At 37.3% G+C, this 17,412-nt stretch overlaps 1 protein-coding gene across 2 annotated transcripts in view; it reads right to left on the bottom strand.

Moving 5' to 3' along the window:
• Positions 1-17,412, bottom strand: part of LOC147173524 (netrin receptor UNC5C-like) — a 184,357-nt gene that overhangs the window by 6,124 nt on the left and 160,821 nt on the right. For both annotated transcript variants that reach the window (XM_086076068.1, XM_086076069.1), the window contains 8 exons: positions 13,868-14,059; positions 11,840-11,940; positions 9,372-9,507; positions 9,051-9,138; positions 5,686-5,854; positions 3,073-3,306; positions 618-767; positions 273-437 (listed from right to left, as the gene is read on the bottom strand). In XM_086076068.1, coding sequence (XP_085932194.1) covers positions 273-437; positions 618-767; positions 3,073-3,306; positions 5,686-5,854; positions 9,051-9,138; positions 9,372-9,507; positions 11,840-11,940; positions 13,868-14,059 — 1,235 coding nt within the window. The remainder of the gene's footprint in view (positions 1-272; positions 438-617; positions 768-3,072; positions 3,307-5,685; positions 5,855-9,050; positions 9,139-9,371; positions 9,508-11,839; positions 11,941-13,867; positions 14,060-17,412) is intronic.

The following is a 17,412-nucleotide window of genomic DNA, read 5'->3' as shown; positions in this document are numbered from 1 at the left end:
ATATATATTTTTCCACTTTTAGGTTAAAAGTATGAAAATTTAGAAAAAAATATTTTATTGTACATTTAGAACAGATATAAAAGTACTGAGTTAACTATTGAAGTCATGCGATTAAAAATTGTCATCATCCTAATATATATATATATATATATATATATATATATATATATATATATATATATATATATATATATATATATATATATATATACACACAGTTTTTTTTTTTTACTATCATCATTCTTCTTTGGTGTGAAGAGTGGTGCAAATACCTCCTCCAGGGTGTTGCTGAGCTGAAAGATTTGCCCCTCGCCCTCCACCTGCCTGACGCACAGCTTACAGCTAACCTCGGTGACGGCCGAGCTCATCCTCTCCAGCGTGAAAGTGCAATGGAGGCTCCTTTGACAACCGCTCCACACCTGGTAGAAGGGGATCTCCTGCAGGGGGACACATTCTTTGTTACTGCACTAGAGTCTACAGGTATCTAGTATTTCAGAAAGTGTACTTTTTAAAAAAACTTTTTACTTAAGCAAAGGAATCAAATAAATCGCTCTGTTTTTATGATATAGTTGGCTTTTCGCAACTGTGTGTGAGAACTTTTGCCCCCTGTGCTTCACCTGATATTTGGCGATAAGTTTGCTCTTCCAGTGCGGATGTGGCACGTCATGGACGGACAGTCTCAGGTTGTGTGTGCTGTCTTTAAAGTTGAGAGTCTTGGGCTCGTCCAGGAGCTTGCCTCCCATTTGCGTCTCCATCTGAAGAACTTCCTGCAAAAGATGAGAAGGCAGAACAAGTGTTTACAATTATCACATGAAATCAACTATGCTAGTGGTTCTTCGAACCATCTAACAAAAGTACGAATGTGTCAATCGGCCAACTACTGCCAATGCGGACTTATTTGATGACAGATTTTGGGTATCTGCAGTCCCCGTACCTTAAAATATGGCCGATACGAGACCTGATATTGTACAATATTGTTGTAAGCCACTAACATTATACACAAGGGCTGCTTTGTTCTTCAGTCTGGCCCATCTGGCATTTCAATGATATAATTCTGTAATATTTGTTGCAGCAATTTCCTCCCTAAAATTGATCAGTAAAACCCGCATTTATTCTTTATTAAATTCAACATTTCACCAAATAATTGGGTATTTATTTTTAGAAAAAAAAAAGAAAATAAAAATAATTTCAACATACATTTGCACAAAAAAATACATAAATGTAATTTGATTGTTCCTTATGAAAAAAATCACAATTTCACCCCCCTTGAAGGTTGACATTTGCAATGATGGCACCAAAGCACTACTTTTCTATTACACAGGGCTGTACAAATATACACTTTTTAGTTTATGTATGGTGAAGCAACATGTGGCTCTACTTTTGACATTTGTGTGTACGTTTGTGAATTGTGACATATGGGCCATTTTGTTTTTGTTTTTTAGTACAAACAGCCACCAAGATAATTGATCCACACTTGGCTATCCGCTCTGTACAATTTCTCCCATTCTGAATTAAGACATAAGGCACCTAATACGCTAAACTGCAAATCTCCTAGAGTTGTTTTTAATGGTAGGATTGCTTGTTTGAAATGCTAACCACACTGCTACTGAGCGTGTGTGCTCGTGTCGCTACTCGACTTGATAGCTTCATGCATAAATTAGCAGCGTTAAGCTTCCCCGTATCAGATGCTCCCTCCGGTGCTTTTGAATATGTTTAAACGCTAAAGCGTCAGCTACTTTGACATTGCTCGACCCGGTTTTGTTTATCGCCGCAAAGACCGAGACGCCGCACGCTCAAAACCTTTAAAATGTCGGACTTCAAATGCAAATGAAGACAAGAAAGCAACTGAACTCTTCCTGAGATGACTTCAGGCTTGGAGACGGAGGGCGTGTTGAGCAGACAATAAAAATAATAATAATAATTCTGCAGTGGAGCTTATACGTTGTGAAAATATGTTGAATGATAACAAATTAAAATACAGCAAATATTTCAATTAAGACAGAATTAGAATATGCAAATGTGTGGCTGAACATGTTATACATGCCAAGATTCACTACTTTACATAATTAATGTACACCATTGAAATGAGCTGAAATGCCATTAAGCCGCAACAATTTTAGTACTGCATTTTATAAAAAATATTATGTATTAAAAAAAACATTTGATAAAATATTACATATTTTTAATTTAAAAATAATAATACATTTTCTAAAAATATTATGTATTTTTTAAATAATCAATTTTATAAATTTGTTTGTGTTTTTTTTAGAGCTGTCAAACGATTAAATTTTTTAATCAGATTAATCGCATCTTAGAATTTTTGATTAATCATGATTAATCGCTTAATAAAAAAGGCTTTTTTACCCCAAAAACTTTCCTCGCCAAATTTGAAGAGCACCGGTTATTAATTGTTAATTATTTTGACATTTAATGTTATGAGGAGGTCTTCAACATTATTTGATCCACTGCGCACGCTCATCCTACTCTTTTTTAATCAGTTAATTACTTGCATAATTTAAAATGGAAAAAAACGACCAAAATATTTTAACATGAACAAATATTCTAAATGTGATACGCAAACATTCATTAAATGCTTTACTTTAATGCATGAAATTATGTTTATTGCTCAAACACAACCTGTGCTACCTTGAACGTAGCCATCCGCTGTCATGCTAAAGGATAATCTATAGTCAAAATTAATAGTGCGATTAATCTGCCGTAATTCATTATTAATGTGATTAATTAATCAATTAACGCTTTAACTTTGCAGTACTAGTTTTTTCAAAATAATTAAAAAAAAAAATAATATGTATTTACATTTTTTTTTAAATACATTTGATAAAAATACTACATATGTTTTTATTTTTTTTAAATAATAATATATATACTGTATATATACTATATGTATATATTATACTGTACATACCGCAGTTGTGTTATGTATGTGTGCCTTTAAATCTTGAGTTAAATCTGGAGCTGGAGTTCTGTGTCCTGGTTAGTCTACTTGTTTACTTTATTTATAGTGCAGGTGTACCTAATGTTGCGTCCATGCACACAGCTGCAGGGTCTCACCTTGAGTGCATCCTGCGTGTCATCCAGACAGTACACCCTGATGTGGTAGTCCAGCGTGGTGCAGGAAACGGGTCCGAAGACGGCCAGCTTGAGCCTCTTGGCGGCCGCTTTGCCAACCGACTGGCCGACCAGGCAGTATGTGCCCAGAGTCTCCGTGAGGATGTGACAGGCCTCCGAGTCCATCTGCACGTAGCAGGGGGTGGTGAAGTTCTCCTCGCCCACCACCACCACGTCCTATTTGGGGCACACACACACACACTACTAAATAATCTCTATAATATTAAAATGAGAATAAATCATACAGTGAAAACAAAAGTAATTCAATATTTTTTCACACTTTCCTTCAATTGTGCTATTCATTCTGTTGGCAGTATAAAACAGACACACGGATATACTGGAAGCTCAGCTCCTCTATTAGCTTCTCAGTACAGCAGTAATATTGGTCATTCTTCACAGATGATAAAGAATATATGCGCATGAGTTCAGTTATAGAAACAACTTGAAGCCTCTTTTTTGAAGAACATTTACTAATGATATCTGCCAGTCTACTGTTGGTTGTGGGGTGCCTTGAGTCACTTGCAACTGTAAATTGCTCGTATCGCAAGTCAAACCAGAAAAACTGCCGATCGTGGCTCGAAAAACTTGTAAGTCGGGTCACCCGTATCCAAAGGCAGGAGTAATCAAACAGTCTGCTTGAGATGAGGCCCAATCAATACAAGAGGGCATGGGGAGCTAACATGCTATGAATGCCTTATTAGCGCTAATCACAACTACGGCCTGACACCTGCAGAATTTAATTATTTCACTCCCCTGGATCTGAACCTGGATTTTTTTTGGGCCGATGGTGAAAATGAACATTTTCCTGCGAACAAATGGACTTCCTGATGAAATTCCGCCTTTCATTTGCATTACATCCCCGCTGCTGCAAACGCACACGGACACGCACGCGCACACACACAGACGTTGTGCGCATGGCTAATTGCGCAGAGACATTGTGTGGAGCTGTGATAAGAAACGCAAGACGAGCGCACGGGGGTTGATACACACACACACACACACACACACACACACATACATACATACACACGTATACAAACACGCACATAGTGAGATTGCTGAGGCTTCATGCTAAGAGAAGCAAAAAAAAAGGAAAGATGAGAGGAGGAGGACGACAGGAGCATAACAAATTGCGGCTGATAGGAGTCTCCTACCTCCTACCGCCGCTTGTAAGAAAACTCTGGCCTGCTTTTCTATTGGTTTTATCCCCTACAGACGGGATGTATATCATATAAGCGTGTACGTTTGGCTGCATGAACAGGTTGGCAGTGATGCTGTGCTCTGTGGTGGGTGGGGGATGTTCTCTTTTGCTGCACAGGTGGCTTTGTTATGCTCCACTGCTGGTTAAAGGAATCCAGTCTGCTCAAATAATGAGTGGGTTCGAATAACAACTCCGTTTTTTAGTTTACAGTTACGAGCCAACGCTGTATACTGCCCAACCCAGTGGTGTCCAAAATTTTTCCTTCGAAGGCTACAGACAGAAAAATCAAAGGATGCGACAACTTTGACATTGTCCGACTTTATAAAACATGCATGAAAACAATCAATCCAGCAAATAAGTATTATAGTTGTTAGGGGTGTGCCAAAAAATCGATTCTCATAAGAATCACGATTCTCATTTAGTACGATTCAGAATTGATTTTAAATGTCCCAAAATCGATTTTATTTAAATAATTTTAGACAGTCTTTTGTTTGTGTGTGCCTTTATTGGGAGCGCTGTTCATGTTGTACCCGATTTGGCCACTTGGGCAGTGTGGTTCCACGCGGTCTGATACACTGTTAAGTTGTAGCCACATTAGAGAGTAGAAGGAAAAAGTCACGATCAAGTTATTCCAATAAAAGTAGTTTTTTTGCACCGTGGAGCCGTTCTTTTGAGTGATAAAAGTGCCGCGAGTAGCGCGCTAATTAGCATTAGCGAGTCAGACTGGAGTCGGAAATCGATTCTGAATCGAATCGTGCACCCAAAAAATCGGAATTGAATCGTGAGACATTCAAAGATTCCCACTCCTAATAGTTATATTCTATTTTTCATGATTTGGGGTGGCTCACCGCCCTTTATCACCCTAAAATAGATCCACCTCAAATCAGTTTTCACTTGAGGATATTAGATAATCATTAATGTCGACATGTTCGCAAATCAGTGGAGGAAAACATTTTTACGTCTGAAACGGAAATTTCTTAATCCATGAGACAATATAAAGAGAGTTCTCTTGTTCCTGTTTTCAATTTAAAATAGTTTCTTTGCAGATCTACAAAAGCTCTATAACTCAAAGTTAACTCAAAGTTAGCAGTGGTTGTCACGTACTACGTAGAAAATGACCGAGGAGCCACAAATGGCCCACGGGTCGTAGTTTGGCCTTACCCAACCTATCTGCCTACTTGCTTACTTAGCTCTATCCATCCCGTATTTCAACTCCATGAAAGCATGATAGGGTTTTAGTTGCTCTACCTAACGTTAAAATGTAATCAGTCACTCGTGATCCATGTTGAGTTGTAAGAACACAAAAACTTTGTGAAAACAAAACACACATGAAGCAGAGCCGCACACGCACTCACCTCCCACTCGCCCATGGTCAGTTGGCTTTTCAGCTGTATGAGCCAGTCCTCGTGGACGTCGTCAGCACAATGGTGGATGGTGAGGATGACCGGTCTGGTCAGAAGAGCTCCTGGAGGTCCGCAGCTCACCACCGGACTCAGCACGGTCTGCACGTCCTCCACCGGGGGTCTGCGCAGGGCAGATAAACGCGATAGATAAACAAGTTGGTTAGTGGAGGGGAGCGAGCCGCAAAATATTCTGTTCGTTTTAGTCTTGAGCTGTGTTGGTCTAAAGAAGCGAAGCAAAATTCATCTTCGGAAATCATTTCACCACTAGTTTTAAGTCGATGTTTCATCAGAAGAGTTATGAAAATATTTTATTTGGGTTGAAAAGTTCCTTAGTGCTACTCTAATGTGTCTTTTGCTGCCACATTATTTTAGATTGACAGAGCGGTGCAGATTTTTTCATTTGATTTAGGGGTGTCAGGAATTTAAAAATTTAATCACAATTAATCCCATGATTTCAATAGTTAACTCATGATTAATTGTACATTTTATATCTGTTCTAAATGTACAATAAAAAGTACAATAACATATTTTTTAAGTTGTCATACTCTTGTTAACATAAAAGTGGAAAAAATGTTGAACTAATAGAAATATGGCTGCAGCTTTTAGTCATTGATACAGTCATTTCCTAATCATTCATAAAATTGAATTAAAATTTAAAAGATGTACTGAACTGTAACAAAAAAGAGTGCGATATTAATTTGTGTTGAGGTCATTTTTCTGCCACTAGATGGCATAATTGCATTTGTAAGACGCCGGTGACAGCTCAGTGCATTTTTCTTTTCATATTAAAGTAGCACTTGGGAACTTAAACTTAATATAAAATATATTCATAACTCTTCTGATGAAACATCGATTAAAACTAGTTGAGTGGTACCTTTGCCATGGCCTGTATCATTTTTACTGGCACTGAACAACTTTGAGGAGGATGGTAGGAACACTACCACACAAAAAACTACAAATGTGCTGACTGCTTGATGGTATACGTCACTTCCCCCTTTACCCATTCGTTCCAAAGATGGCAGTCAATTTGAATGTCGACGCTCGATGGCATGAGCTCAAAAACGATGCTATGCGTTTGTCCTCATGGGAAATGAGGTATTCCTTCAGGCATAACATTAACACTTTAATCCATATGGCGGCGCCATAATCAACATAGACTGAAAGTTCTTTAGTGTTGCGTTAAGAGCTATCTAATCTTTAACATGAAGTAACTTGTGAAATTCTGCACATTTTTTAAATTGTAAAGTACAACTTGACCCCAGTCTCCACAAATATATGCATTATTATTACATTTATTGTAGCTAAATGACATGGACGTGTGTGTTGCGTTGCGACTGGATTTCCCCCAGTACAGGCTTACCAAGTAAGGGGCGGTCATTAACCAATTGTAAAAAAGAAAAGAAAAAAAGAGTGGCGTTAAAATAACTTTAAATTAGCTTAAAATTAATGCACTAATTTTGACACCCCTAGATTTAATATAAGTGAGTCGTTTTTCACCTTTTAACAATGAGGCAGGAAGAAATGCTCCAAATGAGCATTTGACATGTCGCCACCTGCTGGCTGGTGAGAAAATCATGAAGCTGCAAAGCACGTCTCTTCCTTTTTTATTTTTTTATTTTTTTGCAGTCTTGATTTTTTTCCTTTTTTAAATATATATATTTTTTGCCAGCACTGCTTGAAGCAGTACTAATCCTCGACAGCATTATTGATTCAGCCGCTGGACCTCATTAATGACTCATGAAGGGAGAAGAAGAAAATAAAATTAACATTCCATCAAGCAGGCAAATTGTAGCGCAGTCACTTTGGTGGAGCCAACGCTGAGGTTGCCACTTAATCCATCACGCATGTGGAATTGTATTTGGGCTCCCGTTTGAAGTTTTGGCCCAGCATTTTTCATAAACCTGAGGTAACACTTCAGAGTTAAGGCAGGGGCCTACTGAGTCATGTCGGGGCCCAAGGCAAACCATGTACCACACTGACAAAAGTTGGATTTTCGCCCCAACGCAAGGTCTTCATTGACAAAGTCCTTAAAAATCATTTTCAAGGATTATTAGCTAACTGTATTATCTCATGCACAGTAACAAGTTGGAATAGTCCATAGCATCAGAAGGGAGCAGTCAAGATGTTCATGATAGATGAGGCATTTTGATGCGTTTTTAAGAATGTGAATAAAGACGTAAACATTAACAATTAACCCCTAATGTCAAGCATGAAACTTTCTTAGTGCTCCTAAGAGATCTTTTGTTCCAAACACATTTCTTTACCTAGTTTGTGTCTGCTCAAACTGTACAGCAAAATCTTAAAATTTCCTTCCCATGTCCCGCAGAGAGTTTGAGGAGGGGATTAGAGGACACGTGGTAGTAAAAACAGTCATCCCCACAATAGCTGCTGGCATAATTTATTATATATGTATTTTTTTAAAGAAGTGATGTGCAGCAGATCTGCATATTTTTGCATAGGCTGTTACCGGTTTTTTTTTCCTTCTTTTTTTTCCTACCATTTGAATTTGAAAGAATTGTACCGAGTGTGCATTCATACTGACATGTAATGAGAACATCAGCAGTGGGTGTTAAAATGAACACCCACTGCTTAATATGAAGCAATCGAACAAGTGAGATGAACTACAATCCATCAACAAAGCAAATCTAATGATATTACCGTATTCAATTATTGCTAATTTATTGAAAATGTAAAACAAAACAAAAACATTAATTTTATTTACATTAAGTAAAAACAAAAGTAAAACAAAGTAAAAGCAGATTCAGTTTATTTTTAAGAGTATTGTATACAAATTAAACCATAGACATAAAACAAACAATAAAATCAATTATAAGAATATATAATCTTAAAAAATTAAAAAAGCAACACAATGATAATGAAAAAATTATAACATTTAGGCGGTCATACAAAAAAAATCTAACAAAAATAAGAAGTGTTATTGGGTAATTAAATTAAAAAAAAAAAATAATAAAAAATAAAATGAATGTCTTTTTGTGTACGGCGAATAACATTTTGAGTTTGAATAGAACAAAAAATATATATATATTTCAATAACTTCCATAATTCCACATTTTGAAAAATGAACACAAGTGATGCATCATTCATATTTAACGTTTGAATAAATAAAAAAAGTGCCTTGGCTTGTCTGCCGTAAAAAGCTGAAGTAGTTGATGGAATGATCAATCGACAGACGCCATCAATACATGTAAATATTAATAACGTGTAATATGCGTGGAGATGTAAATGTGAGGAGCAAAAACACGTTGGGAACGCACATGAAAGACGTGAGCAAGCGTGAGTGGGCGAGTAAGACTTGCCTGGAGCTGTCCTTCCTGTGCACCGTCACATACATCTCGTAGACGCGGCCCTGGGGGACGGCGCCCGCCGGAACCAGCAGACTCACTCCTGCCACCACAAGCAGCACAAATTACAAGCGGCCCGTTGGCGTCTCACCCGTTTCAGTTCACGGTTGCGCAATGAGCAGCGGCGATTCATTCCGTCATATCGCGATCACGTTTACAGAGGCAAACTAGCAACCACAAAAATGTTTCATCACATAATACTTTACTCAGGGTAGAAAGATTAAACAAGTTTTTGGGGGGGAACATTTAATCAAATTTATTCAGAAGGACCTTTACCTGAGTTGGGCACAATGAGGTGTCCTCCCTGAATGTTGAAGGAGCCGTGAGCGGTACACGAGGGGTCTCGAGTTCGGGCCAGGCTCTGGTTACGGAGGTTCATGGTGTCGCTGTTCTCCAGTAGAGACTGCGTCAACTACAAAAGCAACGTTACAGGGGAACACGTGTTTTTCAACTTCAGGATTATTCCAATTTGTCGCAATAATATCTATTCCATATGCAAATCATTGTATTTATTCATATGTTCATTAATTCATTGTTGTTATTATATCACATGATATCATATTATTATATTCATTGTTATTATTATATTATTATTTATTGTACTGGATACATTTTTATTTGTTGTAATATATGTATGTTTTCTTTATAGCTTATGTATTTCTTAGATTTTATATTATTTATTTATTAAAATATATTTATCAGTAAAATAGTTTGATTTTAATTTGTGAAGGCCATTCAGGGACAACATGAAAGTGATTGTATTGGCATGTATTTGATTGTTCTGTATACAGTACATTCAGCAACAAGATGCCAAGTACAATCAAGCAGCAAGATTTTGAGAGATTAGTAAAACATTGGTCAATTGATTTTATTTTATGGATTTAACTTGTATATTTACTTATGGTTTGAATTATGCATTCATTTGATGTTTTTCTTACATACAATCATGGCAAAAAAGATAACTTACGTATTTTATTTCATTTTATTTTACTGGCTTAAACTATATTTATTTTATTGAAGTTTATTTATTATCTTAGTTATTAACTTTGTTTTTAAGAAAATAATATTTATTGATTTTATTTCATTCAAATGGTTTTGTGATTCTGAAGCGAGATGACAAATTATTTAATTTGATTGTATGCATTTTATTGCTCTATTTTCTTAATTATCTTTTATTTATTGATAAAGGAATTTATTTGACTACTTTATTGTTGAAATTCATTTAATTTTAAAACAAAAATAAGTTGTAATAAATTTGAATTAATTTAAGTTTGTTTTTATTTTGTTCATTCAAATGTTTTTGCGATTCTGTAGCGAGATGACAAATTATTTAATTTTATTGTATGTATTTTATTGTTCTGCTTGTTTTAATTATCTTTTATTTATTTATTTACTAAAGCATTTATTTGACCACTTTATTGTTTGAATTTATTAATTTTAAAACAAAAAAATCATGGTAAAATTATTTTTTGTATTATTTATCTTTTATTGTATTAAAACCAAACATATTTTTCCGATGTCTAGATTATTTTGTTTATATTATTTATTTACAATCCTGTATTTATATGATGTTATACTGTTATCCTATAGTGGTTGTAAGTAACAAGGTCAAAGTTACAGTAAGTAAAAGTTGGACACTGACAACAAGCGTTAATCCTGAAATATTCCATGCAAAAATATGTTTTTGCACTTTTTTCTTTTGCCCTTTTTGTTGGACACGTTTCCTTGAGAACTGCGAGTGGGAAGCTGAACTTTGTGCCTGGGAGGCTCAGCTGGAAGACGGAAGATCTCAAATCACCAGAGGGTATCAAGTGATAAAAAAAAAGAAGAAAAAAAAAGAAGGCAAAATATGAAGAAGAGCTGCTTTGCATTTCACGGTCTAAATGTGAGCACTGACTTGTTAAAAAACAAACAAAAAAAAACAAAAAAAGCAATTAGGATTCAGATTCAGTTTACTCCTCTCGTCAAACAAAAAGCTTTGGTAGGACAAGGATGAAACATGCTTTTTTTCCATAGCCATCACGTCAGGGCACATTGATAATCTTATCACAGATTTGGAAGGCATGACACGATGCGTTTGTGTTGCAAGTCAATTTTTTGGCGCATGTTGAGAATGTTATCAAAAAATAAGTTTCTTGGTCACACTGACAAAAAGAACTATGGATCCAGCAGTATAAGACATGACTTGAAATGGTTTGTTGCAATTACAAATTATTTTTGGGGGAGGATCAATTTGACTATTTGTCCATTTTTAAGCAATAATATGTTTTTGGGTCATTGTCTCATCTGATGAAGGCCCATTGATAAAATATCCACAGATCTTAAAAGCCCTTTTCAAATGCTTTAATATGAGATATGACTCATTGGGGTTTGTGTTGTATTTTTTATTTACTTATTTATCTATTTATTTATTTATTTATTTAAATAAGCAACAGGTAAATATGCCATTTTCTAGCAACAATGTTTTTGGTCATTGCGTTGTTTTAAAACTCCCTTTATGGGCTTTAATATGAGGAATGACTCAAAGGGGTTTGGTACAAATGGAATATTTGATATGTGAATTTTTACAAGTGATAAGCAGAAAAAACATATTCAAGAAAATATGCTACAGGGGTTATTGTGTCAAAATAACTAGTGGTTTGGAAAGCCGTCTTGAAGTGTTTGAATATGAGGTATTATTCAATGATGTTTGTGTCGAATAAAAGTTTTTGGCTTTGGCATGTGGCGTATATCTAAAGCTTTACCTTGGGAGAGAGCTTGGACGTGAAGTCTCCTCCGAGGTCGTCCTGCGGCGTGACGAGGCTGGAGGAGTTGTACACCTTGATCTTCAGGTTGGGGAGGGGCTCTAAGAGTGGAGAGGTGGTCATTGGGATTTTATCGGACACGTCGCGGAGGGCATACGCGGGACCGCCGTACATGGCGGCCACATTTGTCAAATCGGGAGGGGCTGAGAAAAGATCAGCTAAGGGGGAGGGGAGGTAAGCTGGGGAGAGAACGGAAATTAAATTAAATTAACGATTAAAACAAAAATCATAAACATCACAAACATAAGCACAGGTTTCCTGGCCAATTAAAATAACTAATACTGTTAGCATAATAGCATATTTGCCCAAGTCATTATAGAGCATTTGATACATTTCGGCAAAATTCAGTCAAGTTGCCGCAATTCAAGATTTGCAGATTACGATGACGACACATATGCTGTGCTAATACTAGCGGCACTGCTAGAACAGCTGGATAGCATTTTAACTATGCTTGTTATAGATTTTTTTTTATTATTGGATTTTATAATTACGCACTTTTATTTTATTTTTTAAGACTTGTAATTTGATGATAGAACACTATGTATTTGGCACTTTGTATGTTTTTTAAAAAAATGTAATTTTAACATGCTCCGCTATTTTATTTTATGGGGACTACAGATGGAAGCTAGCATTATGCTAAATCTGGTTCAGCCATCTTTTTAATCTTACTGTCCTTTTAATAAACTTTGACCAGCCAGGATGCCGCTCATGCTACATTAGCATTGGTGCTAATGTAGAGAACAATCAATGTCTGTTAGCATTTAGCACATTAGATGGACCCATTTTGTCACTTAACAACTGCCATTTTACTTATTTTATTGACAAACCTCGCGGTGCCTAAAAAAAAAGCCCAAAAGTAATAATCCTTACTTCTGCTTTAAGTATTCCACCTTTAGTGTTCCCTGTGCGCATTTTATACACTACTGCTTCCTGAGTCGTCCTGGCTGACGGACGTAAACATGACACTTCCATGTATTTCCAGCTAACTTCCTGGCCTCCCGCTAGCACTCATAAATAAATCAACATCTGCAATGTAAAACACAGATTCCGCATGAAAAAACACGGACGCATGCAGCAATATACTCATTCTTAATCAGTTCAACATGCGTATGAACATTTTCTGTGCTAGCATTTTACTGGTAATGTTTAATGGCTATGTCTTATTTATACACTGTTCTAGCTTGTCTTCGAGTGTTACCGAGGATGTGTACTAGATTAAAAGTGGTTTACACATGCTTAGCATGAAGCAGCTGAACATTTAATTAGTTACACAGGTTGGGAAGACCTACACACACTCACACACTTACTGAGACCAGCAAGAGCATGAAATCCGAGAATAGGTGAGTTTTTCAGCAAATAGCTGAATCGGATTTTGTGAATAGCCAACCGCAAATAGGCAGAGGTTTTACAGTTACGCGACGGATGCAGACAACGGCACAATCGATCCCAAATTCCCTGACATTTCTGGTAAGCAATTAATTGCGTGCAGCGGTGAGCTTCTTTGGGTCTTCTCCATTAGCCGGACGGAAAGAAATGTCAACGCAGGCAGGAAAGGACGAGTGCAATTTAGCCACGAGAAAGACAGATGGAGCTGGTGGGAGTCAAAGTGGCGCCACGCCGGAACAAGCGCAGATAAAGTCAGCGGGATGCTGACGTGGAATTTTATATATATATATATATATATATATATATATGGACAAGACCAACATAAGAGGACTCACGAAAAAGCCTTAAGGGCCCCATGCCCAGAATCGCACAGGAAGCCAACCAATTTGGTGTGAGCGGCCATTTTGGGTCATAAAAGACCTACGTAAAAGGACCCATGGCCGAAACTGAAGAGGAATAAGGGTCTGCAAAAAACAGAGCTTGTGGAATTTGCCCCAATTAGAAGAAGATATCACATTTTTTTCCTCAGTGACAAATACACAGCAAAATCTTGTTTACACACTCGACGCGTACTGCAAGTACCTGATCTGGCCGTCTTGATGTTGACCGACTGGAAGCCTCCGTTGAGCGCCGACGTGTCGATGATATCCGAGTCGAAGTCGCGGTGCGTCTTGCGGTACACGAAGAGCGCCACGATGACAGAGATGACCAGGCACATGATGACGGCGATGACCACGCCCACGTAGAGAGCCACGTCGTCCGTGCTCGGAGCCGCTTGAGGAAACAAAACAATGGAAGTCAATTTTATATAGCACTTTGCAGAGAGGGTATGTGCGTGTAATACAAAAAATGTACTGAAATAATTTCCACATATAAATTAATAAATTAATTCTAACTCTTAATTCTTTGCATTTTTATTACATTTAAAACACACAGACACGTAATTTTTTTGGGCAACAGTCCATCCACTCCAGACTCTCGTGAACAATGACATCACCTCACCCTCCACCTCTCAGACTGAAAGGACGACCTGTGAAACTTTTAAACAGGCCTCGGGCATGCGTAATAAGAGCATTAGTCTAGACACCGGTGGCGAGAGACACTTTTCATAAAAGTGTTCCATCTTAATAAGCTTGTTAATTATTTTACAAGGGTCCTTCTTCAATATGACATGAGGCTTTTTAAAGATGCTCATCCATTCATTCATGCGGCTTTCTACACACACACACACACAAAAATAATGTAATTTTAAAATTCGACGCATGTGATAGGAAGTTGGGACGAGAGGAAGCAAATGAGTGAATGTTGACATGGGGAAAAGAGATTCTAAAGAACGCAAACAATTTCATTGGCTGAATAACATTTAAAAGCAGGGAATCAACTTATAGCAACAAGCAGTCAAATTGAATGCGCTTGTGTGCCTCCTAAAACTCAATTTATTAGCTGCACCTAATTTAATTAGCTCTGCCAAAATTTCACTTTAAAAAGCAGCTCAGTTTTCCATTTACATGACAAATTTAACAACTTATTACAGCACTAGTTGTGTGCAGCGGTTTACACCTGCACCGCAACAAAAGCTGGTTTATTTATGTGAAGTCCCCCTACTTTTAAATTATTATTTTTAAACATTTATTTTTGGTGTGTTTACATGTGTTTTTTTTTTTTTTTTTTTTTTTTAGATCAGTGGTGCCCAAGTCCGGTCCTCGAGAGCCCCTTATACAGCCTGTTTTCCATGTCTCCCTCCTTCAACGCAGCTGAATCGAACGATCAGCTCATCAGCAAGCTTTGCAGAAGCCTGAAAACGGATCTTGATCATGAATCAGGTGTGTTGGTGGAGAGAAACATGGAGAACAGGCTGAATAGAGGCTCTCGAGGACCAAACTTGGGCACCCCTGCTTTTGATCTTGCATTCCACCCCGTGCACATCTTCACAGAGAAATTCTCAAGAGTGTCCACTTGAGGGCGCTGTGAACCACCTCAAGCGTCTCAGGGGAGCCTGAATGGGGATAGCGAGTGAGGGCACATGTTTGTTGCTCATAATTAAGTCTGAGAATGCCATTTTTAAAAACTATTTCCTACGGAAGCGCATTCACAAGTCCTGTTTTACTGACACATTTTTGGGGGGAGCGTTGTTTTTTTTAGTATTTTTTTTTCTGTTTTATTGAATTATTTGTCCCCTTTTTTTTTTTTCCTGTTTAAAAAAATTAAAAAAAAAAAAAACTTTTTCAGAATAATTTTTTCAGTTTTGTAAAAAATATTTTTTTTCCAGTTTTTTAAAAATAACCCCCCCCTTTTTTCTGAATCATTTATTTTCAGCCTGTTTTTTGGAATATTTTTTTGACAGAAAAAAATATTCTGAAAAACTGAAAATAAAAACAAAATACTCAAAAAAACAAAGCTCTCCCCAAAAATTTGTCAGAAAAACAAGTGAATGCAATACGCTTTCGTATTTCCTTTTTAAAAAAAATCTGCAAATTGTTCACGCCCCCACAAGATTGCAGGTCTTTCTCTTTTTTGTCTTGTTTTTTTTCCCAGGTCCTGATTTTTCCCGATTTTTGGAGTGCCAATTAGGCGCATCGCCAAGCTTGGCGTTTCTTCACAGCATAGAGTCAGAGAGAATTTAGTGACAGAAAGTCTAAACTTACACCTGCTCAGAACACGTCTCAGTGTTGGCACAGGGTAAACCACTGGTCTAATGCGATTTGGGTGAATTTGATCAGCGCACAAGCAGACATGCTGTACTGAGATCTGTGGACACATTTAAATTGCCCAAGAATCGGATATATCAATTAATCGATAAATCATCTCTTTGCTATGGAATGCTTTAAAAAAAAAAAAAGTGCTTTCATCTATTTAAGTGATTTAATGAGTCCAAATGTGTTAAAAGCGTGTGTGAGGAGCAAAACTACAAACAACTTTTTCTTTATATGCTTTACGATGAATGAGGGTTGACGCTAATCCTCTTAATTTGCAACATTGTGATCGTAATCATGACGCATCTATTTGATGAATCTATCTTTATCTGATTCACCCTCCGTTTTAAGGTCTACAACACCAGAAAAGTTATTCATTGTTTATTTAATGCTCTTTTACAGCTTGACAGCCTGGCATATTAGGCTCGCTCCTGACAACCAGACACATGAGAGGGGAAAAAGGCACTGGACGTGGGTGAACACTTTCGACCCGCTCAGATGAATAATGGGTTCGGACGTGTGTGCGTGCGTGTGCGCATGTGATGAGAAGGCAGCATGACAGAATGAATGGGCTGTGATAGAATGAGGAAGAAGTGAAGGAAGGTAACACAAGCTACACATCACATGTACTGAGGTGTATAATGGCCGTGCCGAATAGGAACTCAATTGTAAAAAGTTACATTAATCGGCAATTCATGTTTCAAGATGTAAGAAAAAGTCATGTTTTGAGGAATTATTATTATTATTATTATTATGAGGAAAAGAGTCATTTATTGAGACGATTCAAACAACAACATCTGACAATAGCATGAGGGAAAAGTAGTAATATTATAGGCAAAAAAAAAAGTCATATAGTTAAAGTTTGGATTAGCATTCGTTGAGTCTTATTCCACTTTTGTCTTTTTACTGTTTCCACATTCATCTTCGTATTTATGATCCAGAACTTTCAAAAAGTTATCTCAGTGAATCGGAACTGACCCACATTTAAAATTCAAAGCTCAACAAATGAAGTTGTCTTCACCCCCGTGGACACACAAGCATCAGCTTTTAACCACCGGTGTGTGTGTGTGTGTGTGTGTGTGTTTGTCACACAATAAAATGCGGAAAAGCCGGTCCCACATTTCTACATCAGAGTGAACGCACTATAAAAGGAGCCAATGAAACACCTGAAGCGAGAGTCCGGTTCGTACATCTTTGATGCTCTGCTCAGTCTAATCTGACAGCGCTCGATGCGAGGGGGTGGATGTTTTACTCTCAAATGCCAGGTCGCGCATACACACACATTCACACACACTCGCCCGCACGCACACACAAGGTAGGTCAGTGTTGGGTAGGTTATTTTTGTGTGAAATTTTGTGTTATCGTCATAGGGAAGGGTGGGTGGTAGGTTGTCTAAGTACGTAGTTAGGTAGATACAGTATGTCATTAGCTTGG

Source organism: Leptonotus elevatus, chromosome 5, assembly GCF_054856555.1.
Source record: "Leptonotus elevatus isolate MCC_2025b chromosome 5, RoL_Lele_1.0, whole genome shotgun sequence".
Classification (NCBI taxonomy): Eukaryota; Metazoa; Chordata; class Actinopteri; order Syngnathiformes; family Syngnathidae; genus Leptonotus; species Leptonotus elevatus.
This window is presented reverse-complemented; position numbering and strand designations above follow the sequence as displayed.